At 44.4% G+C, this 22,084-nt stretch overlaps 1 protein-coding gene across 3 annotated transcripts in view; it reads left to right on the top strand.

Annotated features, from left to right (window-relative positions):
* Positions 1-22,084, top strand: part of MTMR12 (myotubularin related protein 12) — a 312,654-nt gene that overhangs the window by 90,048 nt on the left and 200,522 nt on the right. For all 3 annotated transcript variants that reach the window (XM_030193003.1, XM_030193002.1, XM_030193004.1), the window contains one exon: positions 17,186-17,258. In XM_030193003.1, coding sequence (XP_030048863.1) covers positions 17,186-17,258 — 73 coding nt within the window. The remainder of the gene's footprint in view (positions 1-17,185; positions 17,259-22,084) is intronic.

Genomic DNA, 22,084 nt, shown 5'->3' with positions numbered 1-22,084 from the left:
GCTGATACCACATTCTCTGGCAATGAGTTCCAGAGCTTAACTATTTGTTGAGTGAACAAATATTTCTTGTTGGTTTTAAAAGTAGTACCATGTAACTTGAGAGTTCCCTAGTTTTTGTACTTTCCTAATAATTCCTAGCTTTCTGGGTTTTCTTTTTTTTTTTTTTTTAATTTTTAATTTTGACTGCTGCTGCTGCTGCTGCACATTGGATTCATCATATTATCCATGATGACATCTAGATATTTTTCTTCGATGTTGATTCCTAGGGTGGAACCTAGCATCAAGTAACTATGATTTGGATTATTCTTCCCAATGTGCATCACTTTGCTTGTGTCCACATTACATCTCATCTGCCATTTGGATGCCTAGTCTTCCAACCTCCTAAGGTCTTGCTGTAATTTTTTGCAAACTGCATGCATTTTAACAACGTTGAATATTTTTGTGTCATCTGCAAATTTATATAAATTTACTTGTTTATTTATTTGCTGCATTTATATCCCACAAAATGTTAAATAGCACTGGTTCCAGTACAGATCTCTTGGGCACTCCACTGTTTACCCTCCTCTACTGAGAGAATTGACCATTTAACACTACCTTCTGTTTTCTATCCATCAACCAATTCCTAATCCACAACAGAACATTGTCTCCTATCCCATGTTTTAATTTTCTTAGAAATCTTTCATGAGGGACTTCTTCAGACACTTTCTGAAAATCTAGATAAAGTACATCAACCGGCTCACCATTATCCACATATTTGTTTACGCTTTCAAAGAAATGAAGCAACTTGATGTAAGGCAAGACTTCCCATGCTGACTCATGTTTTAGGTTGAAATCTTTTTTATGGATGACAGCAAAATTGCAAATACAATGCAAGCAACGTTTAAACATTTATTATCAAATAGTTTCCATAGATCCCTCTGCTAACATCCTTTCTGACTCCTAATCATCCCTTCCTTACTACCTCCCTCCCCCCTTCTTCCAAGTTACTTACAAGCAGTAAGGCCTGGAGGACCTGGGCTTACTGGTTCAGGATACGGCTCTGCGCCACCGCTGTCAGGGTGGCCCAGAACTGCTCCCAAACCCGCTGGAATTGGATTTTTTTTCTGAAGTTATGTTTTTTATACCTAATCATTCCATTGTCAGCAATGTTATCATCTGTGCTCGCCAAAGCAATGGAGGCACCACTGTCGAATCTAGCCAGCTGAGGAGAATTGCCTTCTTCCCCATCAAGACAGTTTGTTTCAAGAATCCAGTCAGGCCTGGGTCTCATGGCTTTGCTATTTGGAATCTGTCCAGCAACAATAACGGTGTTGGGGTGATCCTGCATGACCACATAGTCGACACCTGAGTAAACACCTGGAGCCAAAAATCAGCGACTTTGGGGCAATGCCAAAACATGTGTCCCAGCGTCACCCTGGGTCTTCCACATTTGGCACAGTTATCTGAGGTCCTGAGTGCTGCCTTGTAAGCCCATATAGGTGCTCTGTATAAACGTAATATGAATTTGAATTGTAGTTCCCGGAGTTGTACATCTTGCGCCCATGACTGAGTATCCAGTAAGCAAGCTTTAGCTGCGTCCTGGACACTAGCACCGCCAGATCTTCCGACCAACTGGATGCATAGAGGTCATAGTTAAGGTCCTCCGTGGTCTCTCTTTCACTTGTGGTGAAATTTCAGGGGTACTTGCGCTTGAGCTTCCAGAGTTAGTGCCTCTTGAAGAGTCTCTTGTACATCCTCACTGAGGTTTACCCAGCCTAAACTCTGCACATAATGATGCAGTTGCATATATGCAAAGATGTCCGTCTGTGGCAAACCATATTTTTCTCTTGTTTATAAACTTATGTAGCTGTTCATCTTCCATTAGCATGTGATACCAGTAGCTCAGTCCTTTAGTATGCCAGCGTGCGAACACTGCCGAGTCAGTGCCCGGCAGAAAGTCTGGGTTGTGGTGCAGGGCCAGATAAGCTGTGCTTGATGCTGAGAATTTTTAGACGTTTACAAAGCCACCTCCAGGCTGCCCTCGCCGTTTTGAGAAACTGGGAGGTTCCCAGCCCCCCAGGGCTACGTTTTGATATGGCATGAATCTGCCAGCTGAAACGATTGGGTCCCAGACTTGCAAGGTCTAGTGTTGTAGCCAAAAGTCGGTTGTTCTTCTGTACCAGTCATTAATATGTCTCATAGCGCAAGTGACCGTCAGATATCGTACATTCAGCAAGCCCAGGCCTCCATGTGCTCTCGGCTTCTGAGGGACAGCAATTGACACCCTGGGCCGCCGCCCCCTCCACAAAAATGCATTGCTCTGGTGAGTGCTCTCTCATCTCTGGCTCTCAAAAACAAGGGGAGCATCTGGAAAAGATATATCCATCTTGGAGCGAGCATCATATTAAATAGATTTATTCTGCCGAGCAATGATAGGGGGTACACCGTCCAGAGCTGCAACATTCCAATCGTGTCCTGCAGGAGCAGGGTCACATTACATGCATACAACAGTTTTAGATTCTTAGGAATCCATACACCCAAGTATTTAATGGGACCCCCAGTCCAAGACACCTGGAATCCCTGGCCACAGTTGCTCTTTCCCCCCTCTTCTACCGGAAGCACCTGTGATTTCCTCATGTTCAGTGACTGGAGTGCTTCTATTAGAGACCCCAATGATGACTGCGGTGTTGTTAGGGTTAATAACAGGTCATCTGTATGCTAATACTTTTAAGGTTGTCCTCCCAACAGTCACACCAGCCACCTCGCTTGATCCACGCAGCATACACAACAGAGGTTCTAAGGTGAGTATGAAGAGGAGCGGGGACAATGGGCACCCCAGCCTGGTCTCCTTTTCTATTAGAAAGTGTGGAGAGCCTACCCCGTTGACCAGTACTGATGCTCTCATTTCTGTATATAGGCTCTCCACTGCTTCCATAAACCAGCCCCCAATTCCCACAAGGCGCAACATGCAGAATAAAAAAGGCCATTTCAACTGATCAAATGCTGTCTCTGCATCCAGGCTGGTTACAATCATAGGTGTTCCTTTATGGACACTATGCGACATGGCTAATAGTATCTTCCGCACGTTGAGCACTGAATGTCGCCCTTTCACAAATCCTACTTGTTCCTCTGCTACAGCTGTTGGTAGGGTCTTTGCTGACCTAGCAGCTAATACTTTCGATAACAGCTTCACATCTACATTTATCAGAGAGATAGACCTGTTTGCTGCTGGCTGAGTGGGATCTTGTCCCGGCTTTGGAATCAAGGTTATCAGTGCCATGTTCATGTGCCTTGGAAAGGACCCCTTATCTATCACAGCTTCAAAATAATCCAATAGTGGCCCTATCAGTTGTGGCTGCAGTATTTTATAAAACTCGCCAGAGTAGCTGTCTGGGCCAGGAGCTGAGTACAGTTTTAATTTACGTATGGCTCCTTGTAGTTCTTTTGCTGTCAATGGCAAGTTTAGCCGGGCTATTTCCTCTTCCTGGAGGGTGGGCATCCCTGATCTCTGTAAGTAGTTTTGGATCTCTGCCTTGAAGGTTGAGGCCTGCGATTCTTGCTTATAGAAATCTTCAAAATGCTTTTGAAATATATCTGCTATGTCTTGAGGGTTATTAGTCACCCTCCCATCTGGCCGTCTTACACTTGATATGTATTTAGTGGTACCTTTATTCCTTATTAGATTTGCCAACAACCTCCCTGACCTATTCCTTTGCATAAAATAAGTGTGTTTTGTATATAAGAGCCTCTTTGTTGTTCGCTCATGTATCATGCTATTTAATGCTTCCCTGGTTGCCAACATATTCTCATATAATTCCAGTTGGTGTGTTCTAGTATATTTCCGTCTGATTCCCTGTAGCTTCTTTTCTAATTCCACAATTCCCTGGGAGAGTCTTTTGTTCCTTGTGCTGATATATGCGACTATCCAGCTCATTTTCGAAAGAGAACCCCGGCCATCTTCCAACACAAATCGGGAGATGGCCGGCGATCTCCTGAAACCGGCTAAATCGGTATAATTGAAAACCAATTTTGGCTGGGTTCAACTGCTTTCCGTTGCGGAGCTGGCAAAACTTCAAGGGGGCATGTCGGTAGGGTAGTGAAGGCAGGATGGGGGCGGGACAGGGGCGCGCTCATGAGATGGCCGACTTCGCATGAAAAAGAAAAGCCAGGCTTGACGAACATTTCATCGGCTTAACTTGCTCCCTTTTTTTTCACGACCAAGCTTCACAAAGGAGCCCCAACTGACCAAATGACCACCAGAGGGAATCGGGGATCACCTCTCCTTACTCCCCCAGTGGTCACCAACCCCCTCCCACCCAAAAAAAAAAATCTTTTTTGCCAGCCTCTATGCCAGCCTGAAATGTCATACCCAGCTCCCTGACAGCAGTATGCAAGTGCCTGGAGCAGTTTTTAGTGGGTGCTGTGCACTTCAGGCAGGTGGACCCAGGCCCATCCCCCCCCCCCCCCCCCCCCACCTGTTACACTTGTGGTGGTAACTGGGAGCCCTCCAAGCCCCCCCTCAAAACCCACAGTACCCACATCTAGGTGCCCCTCTTCATCCCTAAGGGCTATGGTAGTGGTGTACAGTTGTGGGTAGTGGGTTTTGGGGGGGATTTGGGGGGCTCAGCACACAAGGTATGGGAGCTATGTACCTGGGAGCTATTTTTATTTTTTAATTTTTAGAAATGCCCCCTAGGGTGCCGGTTGGTGTCCTGGCATGTGAGGGGGGCCAGTGCACTACAAATGCTGGCTCCTCCCACGACCAAATGCCTTGCATTTCGCCGGGTTTGAGATGGCCAGGCCCGGTTTCCATTATGGCTGAAAAACGAAGCCAGCCATCTTCTCTACACCCGGCGATCGATTTAGCCGGCCCAACCGTATTTTGAAAATACGGTTGGCTCCTCCCCCTTGTGGTGCCGGCCCCAAAGATGGCCAGCGCCGTTTGATTATGCCCCTCTATGTCTCCTCTTAGCACCGCCTTCCCTGTTGGCCAAAATAATAGTGGGGTATCTGCATGCTGTTGGTTAACAGGAATGCTTCCCATTTTTGACCCCCAAATTTTTTTAAATCCTCGTCACGGAAGAGGTAGGACGGAAAACTCCAACCTCCCTGCGCATGAAAATAAGGGTCAGGTTCGATCCCAATCCAAACTGGCACATGGTCTGAGATCTTTTCGACTCCCAGTTGAGCTTGCTCTATTCTCGAGAAAAATCCTTCTTGGACCAGGATGTAGTCTATTCTAGACAGCGTGTGGTGTGCCCTCTAGGTGTGTGTGTAGTCTCTTTCTAGTGAATGAAGAGCTCTCCATGCATCTATCAGCCGCAAGGATTCACAAAAAGTTTTTAAGGTGTTGGCCCTGTAGCCCCTGCCCTCTCTGCAGGAGCAGAGCGGTCCATAAGGGGATCTATCACCTGATTCATGTCTCTTGTTACGATTAATGGGAGACGAGGGAGAGCCTGACACTTACTAAACAGAGTGGAGTAGAATCTCCTATCGCCCTCCTGTGGGCCATATATTGTAAGAACTACAAATTCCCTCCCTCTCGCCTGCAGTTGTATTGCTAAATATCTTCCCTCTTTGTCATGGAATAGGAGTTTAGATTTACATCGTAGTGAGTGTCTTATGAGAATCGCCACTTCACCCTTACGACCAGCCGCTGGGGAACTATAGACTTCTCCCACCCATTGATTTTTCATTTTCAGATGTTCCTGCTGCGAAAGTCTGGTTTCCTGCATACATATCACGTCTGCCTTATGGCGCTGTAGCGCCTGCATTATCTTAGTGCGCTTTATGGGAGACGTGACATCCCCCACACATTCCAGGTTAATAGGCGCATGCTATGCTGCGAGGGCATCACGTGTTCCCCATTTTGAGTCCAATTTCCCTTGCTAGCATCCCCACTATCCAAACCCTCGGGGTCCCAGCCCTCACCCCAAGGGATCTGCACATTCACCTGCCTCAATCGAACTTCACTTTCACACCCCCAATCCTCTTCAACTCACGCTAACTTTACAGCCGTTATGTTGCTCTTTATCTCCTTCCCCTGGGTCCTCGGTCTCCTGTTGCTCTCCATTCCCTCCCCCCCATCCTCCCACCCTCCCCTTTCCTTCTCTCTCGCTGCCTCCCCCCTTCCCTCTCCTCTTGCAGTACCCCTAATTCTCCTGCGCCACAGTTGCGGCGAAAGGTCTGAGATCATCTTGTGCAAAGGGGGCCCCGCTCACTCCCCCCAGTAGTCCAACTAACCCAGTATTCATGAAACGTTATCATACTGTTATGTTGTTATTGTCTCTAGAGACCACTGACACCAATCAGCGATATTTTACTTATCTGATGCCATATTAGTATATGCCACTTATCAGATTCTAGACATTTCCAAATGTTCTTTTTCCGCCAAGGCTGTTTCTTGTTCTGGGGATTCGAAGGTGCGCCATGCTTCTTCCATCTCACTCCCTGCGCTACCAGCTTAGAACACAGTGGAGAAAATCTCCTTCTCGTTTCCTGGACCGAAGCTGAGTAGGCTTCAAAAATTTTTATTTGTATTCCATCATATGTAAGGGATCCTTTTTTTCTTTAGGTAGCCTCTCAGAATTTCCAGTTTATGGATATAATTATATAAGTACATAAGTATTGCCATGTATGGCCTCATTATAAAATGTTGAATATAAGTGGGGTGTGGCAGGGAGCAGGGACTTGAGGGTATATCCGTTAAAAACTTGACATTTTGTAATGTACGGGATTGATCAATATTGCTATTAGAAAATGTACAGTACATTGCTGGAAGATTGTCTAATTTTCTTTGTTTTGAGGAGTCATCAATAAAAACCATTGAAACATAAGTATTGCCATACTGGGAAAGACCAAAGGTCCATCGAGCCCAGCATCCAGTTTCCAACAGTGGACAATCCAGGTCACAAATACCCGGCAAGATCCCAAAAATGTACAAAACATTTTATACTGCTTATCCCAGAAATAGTGGATTTTCCCCAAGTCCATTTAATAACGGTCTATGGACTTTTTCTTTAGGAAACCTTCCAAACCTTTTTTAAACTCCGCTATGCTAACCGCCTTTACCACATTCTCTGGCAACGAATTCCAGACTTTAATTACACGTTGAGTGAAAAAGTTTCTCCGATTCATTTTAAATTTACTACATTGTAGCTTCATCACATGCCCCCTAGGCCTAGTATTTTTGGAAAGCGTGAACAGACGCTTCACATCTACCCATTCAACTCCACTCATTATTTTATAGACCTCTATCATATCTCCCCTCAGCTGCCTTTTCTCCAAGCTGAAGAGCCCTAGCCGCTTTAGCCTTTCCTCATAGGGACTCTACGAACTGAAGTAACAGCCACCAAGAAAATGACCTTCGAGGTCAAGTACTTCAGATGGCAGGAATTCAATGGCTCAAAAGGAGCTTTCATCAGCTGGGTGAGAACGACGTTGAGATCCCATGACACTGGTGGAGGTTTGACAGGGAGCTTTGACAAAAGCAAACCTCTCATGAATCGAATTACTAAAGGCTGTCCAGAGATAGGCTGACCTTCCACACGTTGATGATAAGCACTAATCGTAGTTGGTCTTGAGACCAGACTCTGGCAAGTGTAGAAGGTATTCAAGCAGGGTCCGTGTAGGACAAGAAAAAGGATCTCGGGCCTTGCTGTCACACCAGACGGCAAACCTCCTCCATTTAAATGAATATCACTTTTTCGTGGAATCTTTCCTGGAAGCAAGCAAGACTCGGGAGACACCCTCTGAAAGGCCTAAGGAGGCAACTTCTAAGTTCTCAACATCCAGGCCGTGAGAGCCAGAGACTGGAGGTTGGAATGTAGAAGCAACCCCTCGTTCTGAGGGTCGGAAAACACTCCAATCTCCATGGTTCTTCGGAGGACAACTCCAGAAGAAGAGAGAACCAGATCTAATGGGGCCAAAAAGACTCGATCAGAATCATGGTTCTGCGGTCTTGCTTGAGTTTCAGCACAGTTTTCCCTACTAGAGGTATGGGAGGATACGCATACAGAAGGCCCGTCCCCCAATGCAGGAGAAAGGCATCTGATGCTAGTCTGTCGTGGGCCTGAAGTCTGGAACAGAACTGAGGGACCTTGTGATTGATCTGAGTGGCAAAAAGATCCACCGAGGGGGTGCCACACGCTCGGAAGATCTTGCGGACAACGTCCATGTTCAGTGACCACTCGTGAGGTTGCAATACCTGGCTCAGCCTGTCGGCCAGACTGTTTACGCCTGCCAGATAAGTGACTTGGAGAAGCATGCCGTGCTGGTGCACCCAAAGCCACGTCCTGACGGCTTCCTGACACATAGGGCGAGATCCGGTGCCCCCCTGCTTGTTGGTGTAATACATCGCAACCTGGTTGTCTGAATTGAAATGATTTGATTGGACAGACGATCTTTGAAAGCCTTGAGAGTGTTACAGATCGCTCGTAATTCCAGGAGGCTGATATGAAGGTGTTTTCCTGAAATGACCAAACTCCCTGAGTGTGGAGTCCATCTACATGGGCTCCCCACCCCAGGAGGGATGTATCAGTCGTCAGCACTTTTTGCAGCTGAGGAATTTGGAATGGACGTCCCAAGGTCAAATTGGATTGAATGGTCCACCATTGAAGGGCATTGCAAAGGTCGGTGGAGAGATGGATGACATCCTCTAGATCCCCCGAGATGTCCGTGCGACTTGGGATAATTGATTACAAACCCCAGCAGTTCCAGCATTCGAATAATGATCTGCCTGGACTGTAGAGCTCCTGCCTCCGAGGTGCTGTTCACCAGCCAATCGTCGAGATAAGGGAACACATGCACTCCCAGTCTGCATAGCAATGCTGCGACAACTGCCAAGCACTTTGTGAAGACCCTGGGCGCAGATGAAAGGCCAAAGGGCAGTACACAATACTGAAAGTGCTGAGTTCCCAACCGAAACCCGAAGATACTTCCTGTGAGTTGGAAGTATCGAGATGCGAGTATAGGCATCCTTTAAGTCCAGAGAGCATAGCCAATCGTTTTCTTGAATCATGGGAAGAAGGGTGCCCAGGGAAATCATCCTGAACTTTTCTCGGACAAGGAATTTTTTCAAGGCCCTTAGTTCTAGGATGGGACGCATCCCCCCTGTTCTCTTTTGCACAAGTACCTGGAATAGAATCCAAGATCATCTTCTCCTGGTGGAACGGGTTCGACCACATTGGCCTTTAGAATGGCGGAGAGTTCCTCTGCAAGTACCTGCTTGTGCTGGGAGCTGAAGGATTGAGCTCCCGGTGGGCAATTTGGAGGATTGAGTATGTATCCTAACCGGACTATTTGAAGAACCCACCTGTCGGAGGTTATATGAGTCCCAGAAAACAACAAGGCAAACGATCTGCAAAATCCAACGTGGAAAACAAACTAGCAGATCAGTATAATGTCCAAAAGACTTTATTGAAGATACCATACATGAGACAAATGCCCGACACAGGCCGTGTTTCGCCCGACAATAGGACTGCGTCAGGGGCTATAATGAACAGCAAACATATCAGATTATAAAACGTGTCAAATTATAAAATGTGGAAATACATTTAAAAAATGTGTGTGTGTCTATAAAATATATAGAACATCAATATGAATAATAATGTACATGTAAAACATAGACATGAATTATAAACATTGAGAGTCCCTTTTGATTCAAAAATAGTATAAACATTTAAAAATGTTGAAATAAATATATAAAATAATATTAGACAATTATTTTAAAAAAAATATAATATAGAATTGTATGTATATATACATAAAATATATAAAGTGAACGTGTACAATAACATTAGACATTAATTATTATTTAAAAATATAATATAAAAATGCATATAGATATACATAAAATATATAAATATATCAAAAACCAACAAATTAAAAACACAAATTACAAATATTTTGCAATTACCATATTTTTCGGACTATAAGACGCACCGGACCATAAGACGCACCTAGGTTTTCCTCCCAAATTTGGAGGAAACAAAAGTGCTTCTTATAGTCCAAAAAATAGTTACAGGCCCCTCCCTCCCTGTTCCAGGCACGCACTCCCTCCGTTACAGGCACTACCTTCTTCCCTCCATTACAGGCTCCCTCCCCATTACAGGCTCCCTCCCTCCGTTACAGGCACTCCCTCCCTCCCTCCGTTACAGGCTCCCTCCCTCCGTTATAGGCACCCCTCTCTCCCTCTGCGGGACCAGAGAGCTGAGAGAGAGAAGGCTGAATGAAGAGCGACGTGCACGCTGAAGCGCTGCTGCTACCGCGAGTCACACCGACGAGGTGAGGAGTTTTAAAATTCCAACGGCGGGAGAGAGGGGTGCCTGTAACAGAGGGAGGAAGGGGAGTGCCTGTAACGGATGGAGGGAGGGAGATGCCTGTAACGGAGGGAGGGAGGTGCCTACATTCGGACTATAAGACGCACCAACATTTTCCTCCCAAATTTGGGAGGAAAAAAGTGCGTCATAGTCCGAAAAATACGGTATATTGCAAAATACCAGCAAAAGAAGGGCACAAATATAAAAATTTTTGTTCATAAAATAAATTATAAAACCATTAAGAAACATAAAATTGAGGACACGTATCTCTTCTTTCAGCCACTCTTATTTAAGAAAGATACAGACTAGGTATGTGTCCTCAATTGTGGAGATAAGGACTGTGTCAGAATTTAAGAAAGTGTGGGACAGGCATGTGGGATCTCTTAGGAGAGGAAGAGTTAGTGGTAATTGTGGGTGGGAAGACTGGATGGGCCATTTGGCCCTTATCTGCCGTCATGTTTCTGTGTTTCTAAAAGTACGGTGAAGACTATGTTACAAAATTTACTTACGTGAATATATATATATATATATTGTGAAAATGATGAGGCTTGTGTGTGATGATGAAGCTCCCACCTCAGGATCCCAGGTCCCTCTTTCACTCAGGGTGAGCTGGTTCTCAGTATGCAGATTTTATGCAAATTAATATCCTACCCCTTTCTACTCGGGGTGACCTGGTTCTCATAAAGGCAAACATAGTCAGGTCTTATCAACAGGATTGTTCTCCTACAAATCTTTATTCCCACCTCTGGGGCACACTTCTTTTAGCTTAAAACACTTTCACAAGCTTAAACAGTTCTTCCAGCTTAACCATTTCATTTCTTCCTACTCAGTGCAATCTTCCATTTAAACATTTCTTCTTGCACAGTTCAATATCCATAGATTTCTCCCCCTGAGCCCTCTCACACAGGCATTTGGGCTCAGTACTAACTCAGTCCCTGGACACCCAGTCCCTCCTTGTAGCACACAGCTCTAGACACACAGTCTCTTCATCTTGGACACACAGTCCCTCTTCACTGTTCTAGACACACAGTCTTTTCCTCTGGGACACCCAGTACCTCTTCACTGTCCTAGACATACAGTCTTTTCAGCTGGGACACACAGTACCTCTTCACGGTTGTAGACACACAGTCTTTTCAGCTGGGACACACAGTACCTCTTTAAACCCATAGTTCTTATTCTTGATACTCTAGGGCCTTCTTACCCCAGCCAGCTTCCTTCTTGGGAACACACAGTTCTACCCCCAGTCCAAAGGGCACAGCCAGTACTTCTCATGGGGATCCCTCTTCTTCAGCTGCCAGCTCTCCTCTTCTCACAACTCAGGTGGGGTCTTAAGTGGTTAATGGCCAAACAGGACCCAGCCCATAACCTGCTGCACCTGTTTCTATCCCCAGGATTCTCCTCGGTCCTAGCGACCTCCTGCTATACACCCCTACTGGCTCCCTTTAGTGACTCACCCAGCCCTTCTCCCTGGACATTTTAGGGGAACAACGCCCTCTAGGGGCCTAACCAGGGTAGGACAGCCTCTTCCTTCTCACATACCCCCACCCTTAAGATAATTGCTGCTCAACCTCAGCAACTCTTTAAGCTTTTTCCACTGAGGAGCAGCAATTCTTCACAGAGGGCTTACTCTTTTCTAGACTCATCCCTGTTCTAACCCTGGGTCTCACCAACCCCCCCCCCCCCCCCCCCCCCCCCCATCTAGGCTCCTCACCCCCCGCCCCCCCCCCTCTTAGCACATCCCATGGCCCCGGGCCCTTCCCATTCACCAGGCCTTGAGGGGCTTCCACTGCAGCGGGCCCTACCTGACCCTCTTCTCCTGCAGCCCCCTCCCACCTCTTGGGCACCCGACGCTACCATGAGCCCTCCGAGAGAGGGTCATCTAGCCCGCCCCAGGTTCCTTATCTTTCTCTTAGCACCTCACATGGCTCGGGCCCTGCCCTTTCCCTGGGCGCCCACCTATACCATGATCCCTCCGAGAAAGGGGTCACCTGGCGACGGTTTTGGGACTTTTTTTACAGCTGGTTCTATCAGACCCTTATCCCCCGCAAGTCCCCAAAACCTGGTGCTTAATGTCCAGCTTTAATAGATCCTCTTCAGCGGTAATTGACTCAGGTGAGTGCTCCTGCCTTCTCCTTTCCGGCTTGAACTTTTCTCCAGCTTCTCAGGCCTCCATCCTTCCTGGCCGTCCGATGGGGTGCAGCCTGGGGTAGGTGAGCAAAGTGCTTTTGCTAGTGTTGGCCCCCTCGACGGGCTTCTGGAACCACAGCCTCTGGAACCTCCAGGGACACCTCCATCGCACGCCGACCCCTCATCTGGTCTGATCTGGAATCCGACTGTTCCCACGTGGATGTTCAGTGCAGATCCCACTTCTGACACCAATTGTGAAAATGATGAGGCTTGTGTGTGATGATGAAGCTCCCACCTCAGGATCCCAGGTCCCTCTTTCACTCAGGGTGAGCTAGTTCTCAGTATGCAGATTTTATGCAAATTAATATCCTACCCCTTTCTACTCGGGGTGACCTGGTTCTCAAAAAAGGCAAACATAGTCAGGTCTTATCAACAGGATTGTTCTCCTACAAATCTTTATTCCCACCTCTGGGGCACACTTCTTTTAGCTTAAAACACTTTCACAAGCTTAAACAGTTCTTCCAGCTTAACCATTTCATTTCTTCCTACTCAGTGCAATCTTCCATTTTAAACATTTCTTCTTGCACAGTTCAATATCCATAGATTTCTTCCCCCTGAGCCCTCTCACACAGGCATTTGGGCTCAGTACTAACTCAGTCCCTGGACACCCAGTCCCTCCTTGTAGCACACAGCTCTAGACACACAGTCTCTTCATCTTGGACACACAGTCCCTCTTCACTGTTCTAGACACACAGTCTTTCCTCTGGGACACCCAGTACCTCTTCACTGTCCTAGACATACAGTCTTTTCAGCTGGGACACACAGTACCTCTTTAAACCCATAGTTCTTATTCTTGATACTCTAGGGCCTTCTTACCCCAGCCAGCTTCCTTCTTGGGAGCACACAGTTCTACCCCCAGTCCAAAGGGCACAGCCAGTACTTCTCATGGGGATCCCTCTTCTTCAGCTGCCAGCTCTCCTCTTCTCACAACTCAGGTGGGGTCTTAAGTGGTTAATGGCCAAACAGGACCCAGCCCATAACCTGCTGCACCTGTTTCTATCCCCAGGATTCTCCTCGGTCCTAGCGACCTCCTGCTATACACCCCTACTGGCTCCCTTTAGTGACTCACCCAGCCCTTCTCCCTGGACATTTTAGGGGAACATCGCCCTCTAGGGGCCTAACCAGGGTAGGACAGCCTCTTCCTTCTCACAATATATATATAAAAGTTATTGCTCAATATAGGGCCTCTTTTATCAAGCCATGATAGCGGTTCCCAGGAGGCAATGCCAACGGAGCCCATTCAAAGTGAATGAGCTTTGTCAGCATTACTGCACCAGGAACCGCTAGTGCGGCTTAATAAGGGGCCCATAATACTTTTTTGAGTAAAATGTAAAAGTATTGCAACTACAGTGGATGCAACTATTGATAACGTTTTTATCCCAACAGCATTATTGCTCTACAATTCAATTCACTTTGCTTTTAGTAGAACTAAATTTTGAAAATGACTGTCACTCATGCAGGTGTGCTTTTGAGTCATTAATCTAGCACAGCTAAAAAGGTGTTCAGCAACCACACTAACAAGAAGTGGTTGGTTAGTCTGATAAAAAGTTTCTGCAAATCAGGCCAGGCTACAATACTACTGACTGTCTTCTGACTGTGTCTGCAGGTATGATCAAGAGAATCTCTGAAACGCTTGACTTTTGTATAGCAAAGAATACTTTATCATTATTACTGTCGTTATCTGCATTAAAAGTAGTGCTGTCTAATTCATCCCTTGCATTTACATCTTCATCTTTATCATCATCATGCTATCCAATTACAGAGAAGTCTTTCACAAAATTGGACTTGTCTGTTCTAACAATTTTTCATCTGATGGCACTCTGTTTAAATATCTTCAAGAACTGATTAAGGAACTCTTCAGACTTAAGGCCAGACAACCAGAATTTTTTTCTAAAGACTATCAATCCATGGTACAGTCAACCCAGTGTAAAGGTTTCCATGGAACGACCAGCAGTCTGTTGTGATAGACATATGCATGTTCATCAAGAATTGCAGCCAGCTTCAGTTTCATCTCTGCTTCAAAGTGACCCAAAGAAGAGAAGACGGCGGATGTGGTGGAGGCGCACTGATTCCTCTGCGTATCGCAATAAAAGCCAAAAAAAGGAGTAGGGGATGATGGCTCTTCTCAAACAACGAAAGAGATGTGTGGATGGATTAAATGCTTTATTGCAAAAACATCAAATTCAACTCGACACAGCAGCTATGTTTCGGAGACCGCTATTGGCAGCTCATGAAGATTTTTATTTGTTTTTTTTCTCTCTCATTCAGGGTTATGTTTGATACCCTGTTTGTGTACAAATTTTGGTAAGGAAATTTCTTATCTACATTTCTCACCTACATTGACATTATAATTGACATCATAAGACTCCTGAAGCAGGCTCTCAGGCGCTGAAACATGGCTGCTGTGTCGAGTTGAATTTGATGTTTTTGCAATAAAGCCTTTAATCCAGCCACACATCTCCTTCATTGTTTGAGAAGAGCCATCTTCCCCTACTCCTTTGTTTGGTTTTCAAAGTGACCCAACTCATCATTTTTCTGTTTGTTGAACTGGTTACTGGTCTTAGCCAAACACAGGCAAACTGAGATGATGCACTATTTGCATGATGAGGTTTGCAACAGCAAAATTCTGTTCCAGGGTTTGATGTTTCATTTCACTTCTGCTTTTACTTTTTACTTAACTGCAAACATCAGGTAACTGAGTACTAGTAAAAATTACTGCAGTAAAAATACAAGTCCCCTCCGAAGGGATACCATCTTGTAGTGGTGGAGGGGCTTCTGTGTTTCAATGACTCAGAGGGCTATGCTGAAGGGTTACCCATATCAGACAGGCCTCTGAGGAGAAACCAGACAAAGAGTGTCCCAAACTGGGAGAGTGGTAAGATGGTGACCTGAAGTTCGTATGCCCAGCGGCCCAGCTGCCCTCTGAAGTTTTGTCTTTTTTATGTAAATTCCCTCTCTGCAATTGCACTTTCCTTAACTGAGAGGAAGGGAACAACCGGCGGTCAGCCGCTGATGGCCAGCTTTTTGTCCCCTGAGCAGCAAGTGGGGGACTGCTGCGCGTCGAACTGCCCACAGATGAAAGGGTTGGCGAGTCCTTTGATTAGCACCGGCAAAGGAGCGTCGATGCTCTTGGACCTGGAAAAACAACTCCATCGCTCCCGAATTATTCAACCACCATGTCCAAAGGAGTGGAGGAGTGAGTTAGAGGCATATGCTGAAACGGAGGATGTTTACAGCAGAACCCGAATCGGTGGAACCACTCCTAAACACCTCAAGAGAAATCACCTTGGAGTTTTTGGCTTCCGTGGAGGTTACATTGAATGCCATCTGGAAGGCTCTTCGGGACCTGACGGCGGTAGTAAATAACTTTGTTTCAGATATAATCTTATTGGAGAGTTACATGGACATTTTGACTGAACCCTTTGAGAGTGAAAAATTGATATAATAAATGAAGTTCTACACAAGCTATAAGTGGTAATGATCCTGAAAATGATAATGGACCAGAAACTTTGAATGATAAGGTGGATGTTATTGTGGATGATTAATGTTGAGATTATTGTTTTTCCCAGAGTTCCAGGTAATGACTCCTAAAGTTTTCCTCAGAAATATTTCCTTAATTATTACTTCAAAAGGAGTGAAGCCTGTGAAAACTGGGATTGCTTTAATCAGTGGGATTTGAATTAGAGACTTAAGTATATGTATTGTTAAATAATTTCTGGTTTTTAAAAGAGAGAGAATGTAATCAGATGTATTATTTCTAACTAAAATCTGGACAATAAGTATGTTCTCATTTAAATGTCAAGTAGTAGTAGTAGTAAATGAATTGACTATACACCGTATTTGGTCTTGAAGAAGCCAACCAGATGATCAATGTGGAATAATGAATTAGATGAGTAATATCTGGGGATAATCAGGTTAATACCATGTTTTCTTTTTTCTGTTTACTGTTTAATTGATCTCCTTGTCTTATCTCACTCTCCCTATTTTTCTTCACTTTGTGGTTTAAGAAAGAGAAAGATTGTATATAATCCATATATCTAGTTGGGATTGTTTTCTTCTTATCTTGTATTAATGTGCAGTTATCTCTGTATTACTGTTTGCAAGTGACCCTTGTAAAATGAAAAATTATAAATAAATGATTTAAAAAAAAAAAATACAAGTAACAAATGTTTCCTGTAGTTCTTACAAGTGAACAGTGACAAATTTGTTTCTTAAATACAGTAACTAGTTACATTTACTTAGTTACTATCCAACACTGGTCCTAATTATATTGTGCAGTCTGGCATCACACTTTCAGGATAGTGTTTTATTCTGACTAAAATAAAATATGCTTGTGACTTCAATAAAAGTATGACTAGATAAAGCAGACCTTGTGTGAAGTTCTATCAATTCCTCCTGGCTGGTTCTCTAACAGTTTTACATGGCTTTTTGATCTCATAAAATAGCAGCACTGTATTTCACTGAACAAATATATATATATATATATATATATATATATATATATATATATATATATATATATTTATTTATTTTAAATAAAGGTCAAAACTTAAGTTGCAAGAGTACTCACTATTGGGAATACTTGTTTTCTCAGTTCTGCTTGTGCTAGGAATATGATTGTTAGGCACAGAATATATGATAGCATGATATATTGTCAATTATACTAGGTTCAATAGACTGAGGTTCTTTTCTTCTTGTAGGAATTTGACTTCAAGAATAAAATTATTGGAGAAAATGACATCACTCTTCACTGTGTAGACCAAATATATGGAGGTACTGTGTAATTGTGCTTTAATTATATGTATATTTTTGTTTTGGAAGTGCTAACCTTACAACCTAAATAGCCTTGTATGTTACCATGTTTCATAGTGTCAATATAAACACACGGTTGAGTGCTACTAGACCTCACCGGCAACTCTTTTCACACGGGCAAACCGCTACCCATGACTCGCCTGCCTCCTCATTGGTCATTTAAATTACCTTACTCATAATGTTTTTAATCCTTCTGTAACATCTATTAACATCTAAACCAAAATGATTTATTTTTCATTTTAGTTGTTATAATATTATAAAAGTTATCTTTGAGTGTGAGCACGAACAGGGTAGAGTGTGGTGTACTATGTAAGAGCATGATGTGCGACTAGTGAAAGTTGACCACACCCTGAGGCATCGATAGGCAAAACATGGCACATGTCAGTGTTTGGTCCCTCATGCTCTGAGATAGGTTTTGTAAAATTATAACTAAAATGCAAGAAAATACTATTTTATATAATACAAATCATTTTGGTATAGTTGTTAAAGGATTAAAAAGATTAAGAATAAAGTAATTTAAATGACTGATGAGGAGGCAGGGGAGTCATGGGTAGTGGTTTGCCCATGTGAAAAGAGTCATCACTGAGGTCTAATAGCACTCAAATCATATGTTTGTATTTATGAGCTATTAGTGCTGGGTATATCATACTTGTGTTGATTCATCATCCCCGCATATATTATTTAAACCTTCAAAGTGATTTACCATGTTTCATAGTAACGTAGTAAATGTTGGCAGATAAAGACCTACACTGTGTATCTTGTCTGCCCAAGTGGATAAGAGTTTTATTTGGCATTCTTTGCAGGTTACACTCCTTCGTGATTAAACAGGGCAGTCAACATTGTTCCACCTTGCTACCCTCATATATGTAGTTTATATGATGCAGTCTTGGAATGTAATACCAATGATAATGTCAACTTTGTTTCCCTTTCCCCACCGCTAACTAGCATCAGTTATTCACTAATATCAGTTTTATGATATATATCCCACCCTTGTTGAGATACATAGCACCTGCATATGCTTTGAATGTGATATATTATACTTCGTAACTTCTGAAAAGAGAGATGGATTGAATAGTTTTCATCCCTTTTGAGTGTGTGTGTGTGTGTGTGTGTGTGTGTGTGTATATATATATATATATATATATAATATACACCGCATTTTTACATATATAACATCTTTGGCGATTGTGGCGATCCAGACAGATAGCCTTGTGGTGGCATTGGGGGGCCTTTTCTCTGGTGCTTCCTACCTCCTCTGATGTAGCTTCTTGTGTTTGCACCAGAGGAAAGGCCCCTGATGCCACCACAGGATTGCCTCTCTGGATCACTGCTATCACTAGAGACGGCAACAAAGTACGGAGGACAGGGGGGAGGAGAGGAAGGGAGAGAGAGAGAAGAAAGGCCCCAATTTTGGCAGAAAACCGCTAGATTTTTACTCATGATGGCTCTCTCATTCTCCCTGTCTCCTCGGCTCGAAACCTTGGGGTCATCTTTGACTCTTCTCTCTCCTTCTCTGCTCAAATCCAGCAGAGTGCCAAGACCTGTCGTTTCTTTCTTTACAACACCCGTAAAATCCGCCCCTTTCTTTCTGAGCACTCTACCAAAACCCTCATCCACACCCTTGTCACCTCTCGTTTAGACTACTGCAATCTGCTTCTTGCTGGCCTCCCACTTAGTCAGCTCTCCCCCCTCCAGTCGGTTCAAAACTCTGCTGCCCGTCTCATCTTCCGCCAGGGTCACTTTACTCATACTACCCCTCTCCTCAAGACCCTTCACTGGCTCCCTATCCGTTTTCGCATCCTGTTCAAACTTCTTCTACTAACCTATAAATGTACTCACTCTGCTGCTCCCCAGTATCTCTCCACACTCGTCCATCCCTACACCCCTTCCCGTGCACTCCGCTCCATGGATAAATCCTTCTTATCTGTTCCCTTCTCCACTACTGCCAACTCCAGACTTCGCGCCTTCTGTCTCGCTGCACCCTACGCCTGGAATAAACTTCCTGAGCCCCTACGTCTTGCCCCATCCTTGGCCACCTTTAAATCTAGACTGAAAGCCCACCTCTTTAACATTGCTTTTGACTCGTAACCACTCGCCTCCACCTACCCTCCTCTCTTCCTTCCCGTTCACATTAATTGATTTGATTTGCTTACTTTATTTATTTTTTGTCTGTTAGATTGTAAGCTCTTTGAGCAGGGTCTGTCTTTCTTCTATGTTTGTGCAGCACTGCGTATGCCTTGTAGCGCTATAGAAATGCTAAATAGTAGTAGTAGTATATTTGTGGGTGCGTTAAAAAATTTAAAACAAACCAGATAAAATATCTCCGAGGACAAGCAGGCTTAAATATTCTCATACATGGGTCAGCGATCCGCGCCGGTCTGGGAATCGGCATAAAAATATAGCAAAAACAAAAGATTTGCTAGAGCCTTCTGGCGCATGTGCAGCGACGCACTGCTCATACGCGAACTGACTTTTTGTCCACCGTGCGAACGCGTGCCTCAGTTTCTTTTCTTCTGCATGAGGAGCGACTCCTTTTTCTGTGGCTCCTCTCTTCGCGTCTGGTAAAGAGCCTTCGTCATTTTGAAGAGTGTTTTTGCTTGATTTTTTATGTTTATGTTTCAATCTTTTTTTATTGAAAGGCAAACAACTCAAAACAACTACATTCAGCATTTCGTAGCTATAAGCCAGCACAATATTGTACACAAACATTTCTCAATCACTTTTCCTGTTTTTATCGTGTTAACAGTGATCCAACAATATTGCCTTTTTTCTTTCCCTTCCTACCTCCCACCCTCCTCCCTTTTCCTTTCCCCTCCCCCCCTCCCAACCTCCCTTTTGGGCTTGAACTACCTTCCTTCTAATCCTTCACATCAGCAACAGTTATAGTCTTAACTAATCATCTTGTTGAATCTTATCTCACAAACTGTCTTTACAAGTTCAAAAGATAACTCCGGGGGTGCTGGGGTGAGTGTTGACCAAAAGGGAGCCCAGCAGTGTTGGAATTTCTTCCCTGTGTCCGATTCTAGATTACGATTCCCTTGTCGCTCCAATCTCATTAAGTGCAGCATCTTGATTCTCCACTGCCGTCCCGCGGGTGGTTTGGCTGTAATCCATTCAGTCAGGATAACGTGTTTGGCTATGATGGCAGCTTTGAGTACGAACTCTTTGAGCCCTCTGGGGCTAGGTGCACTTAGCCTCGGCTGGCCAAATAATAAACCCACTTCACATGTCCAAGTTGTATTCCATATCCGCGAAACATAAGTTGTGATATCTTTCCAAAATTTCTCCACACTCCGACAACTCCAGAACATGTGTCCAAGCGTCGCTCCTTCTGCTCCACATTTCAGGCATGAGCCCCACGGGGATACTCCCATATGAAAAGCTCTTCGAGGGGCTACATAAAGCCGGAGTGCAAATTTATATTGTAATTCCCAGTGACTCGCTGCTTTGGTTAGCTGTCTGATGGAAAGAATATGCGCTTGCAATTGTGAAGCCTGTAACCTAATCGGCAGTTCTTTATTCCATTGTTCAGCCAGTCCTATATAGTCCAACTCCGCTGCGGTATCTCGAATATGACAATGGTGATAAGTAAGTGGGACTTTTTGTTGCGCCTCCATGGAGAATGCTGACGCCAGTTCTTCCTGGACGTCCTCTGCCAACCATTCCCACGGTAAGCACATAGTGCTTGAGCTGTCTATAATGAAATTCGTCGTTTGTGGTCAGTCCAAACTCTTTCTGTAGCTCGGAAAACGATTTCATTTTGCCCTCACGATTGAGCACCTGCAGGAGATATGTCACTCCTTTATTTTTCCATCTGTGGAAGACCGCATACATGTTCCCAGGTGTAAAACTGCTATTTCCAGAAATGGACCTGAATGGCATTACTCTAGATGAGAATCTATGCAACCGACATATCCAGTTCCATGTGGCCTTGGCTGATGGCATTATCCATGAATATCTTAAGATTTCTGGTATAGGGCCGCCCCCTACTTGTAGGTAGTCTGTGAAGTGAGTGTCTGGTACTGCTTGTAGTTCCAAACTCGTGTTAGAAAACTCTTCTGTTCCACGGAACCAATCGTTAATGTGGCGCATTCCACAAGCGACAGTCATGTGTCGTACGCTCAGTAATCCTAGTCCTCCGTATTCCACTGGAGTTGTTAAGGTAGACATGGGCAGACGTGCCTTTTTCCCCTGCCAAAGGAATTTCTGTAACATTTTGTTTAAAGTCAGTTCATCTTTTCTCTTTAGATAAAGTGGAATGGTTTGGAACACGTATAGCCATTTGGGTATAATGCTCATGTTATAGAGGGCAATCCGTCCTAAAAGTGATATAGGCAGTGATCTCCACATGACCAACCTCTCTTCTGTCTCTTTTAATAACCTCTTAACGTTCTCTTTATAAAGTATTCCCAGATCCGCTGGTAGCTTTATTCCCAAATATGTGATTGGTCTCTGGGTCCACGTTAAACGTTGTGGGCCTTCCCAGATTCCCACTGCCTCTGCATGGACTGGGAGAATGTACGATTTGGTGTAGTTTAATCTGAACCCTGAGTATCTCCCAAACCCCTCTATTCTATCCAACACCATTTTCAAAGAGCCTCTGGGGTGGGTCAGAAATAATAAAAGATAATCTGCGTATGCAAATACTTTCAGTTGATGGCCCACTACCTCAATTCCCCGTATTTCTTTATCTTGCATTAAATGTCGTAATAGTGGTTCCACCGCCAGCACAAACAACAATGGGGAAAGTGGGCACCCCTGTCTGGTGCCCTTCTGTAAGGGAAATT

The sequence above is a fragment of the Microcaecilia unicolor genome, chromosome 2 (assembly GCF_901765095.1).
Source record: "Microcaecilia unicolor chromosome 2, aMicUni1.1, whole genome shotgun sequence".
NCBI classification, from domain to species: Eukaryota; Metazoa; Chordata; class Amphibia; order Gymnophiona; family Siphonopidae; genus Microcaecilia; species Microcaecilia unicolor.
The sequence above is the reverse complement of the archived record's forward strand: the minus strand, read 5'-3'. Positions and strand labels throughout refer to the sequence as shown.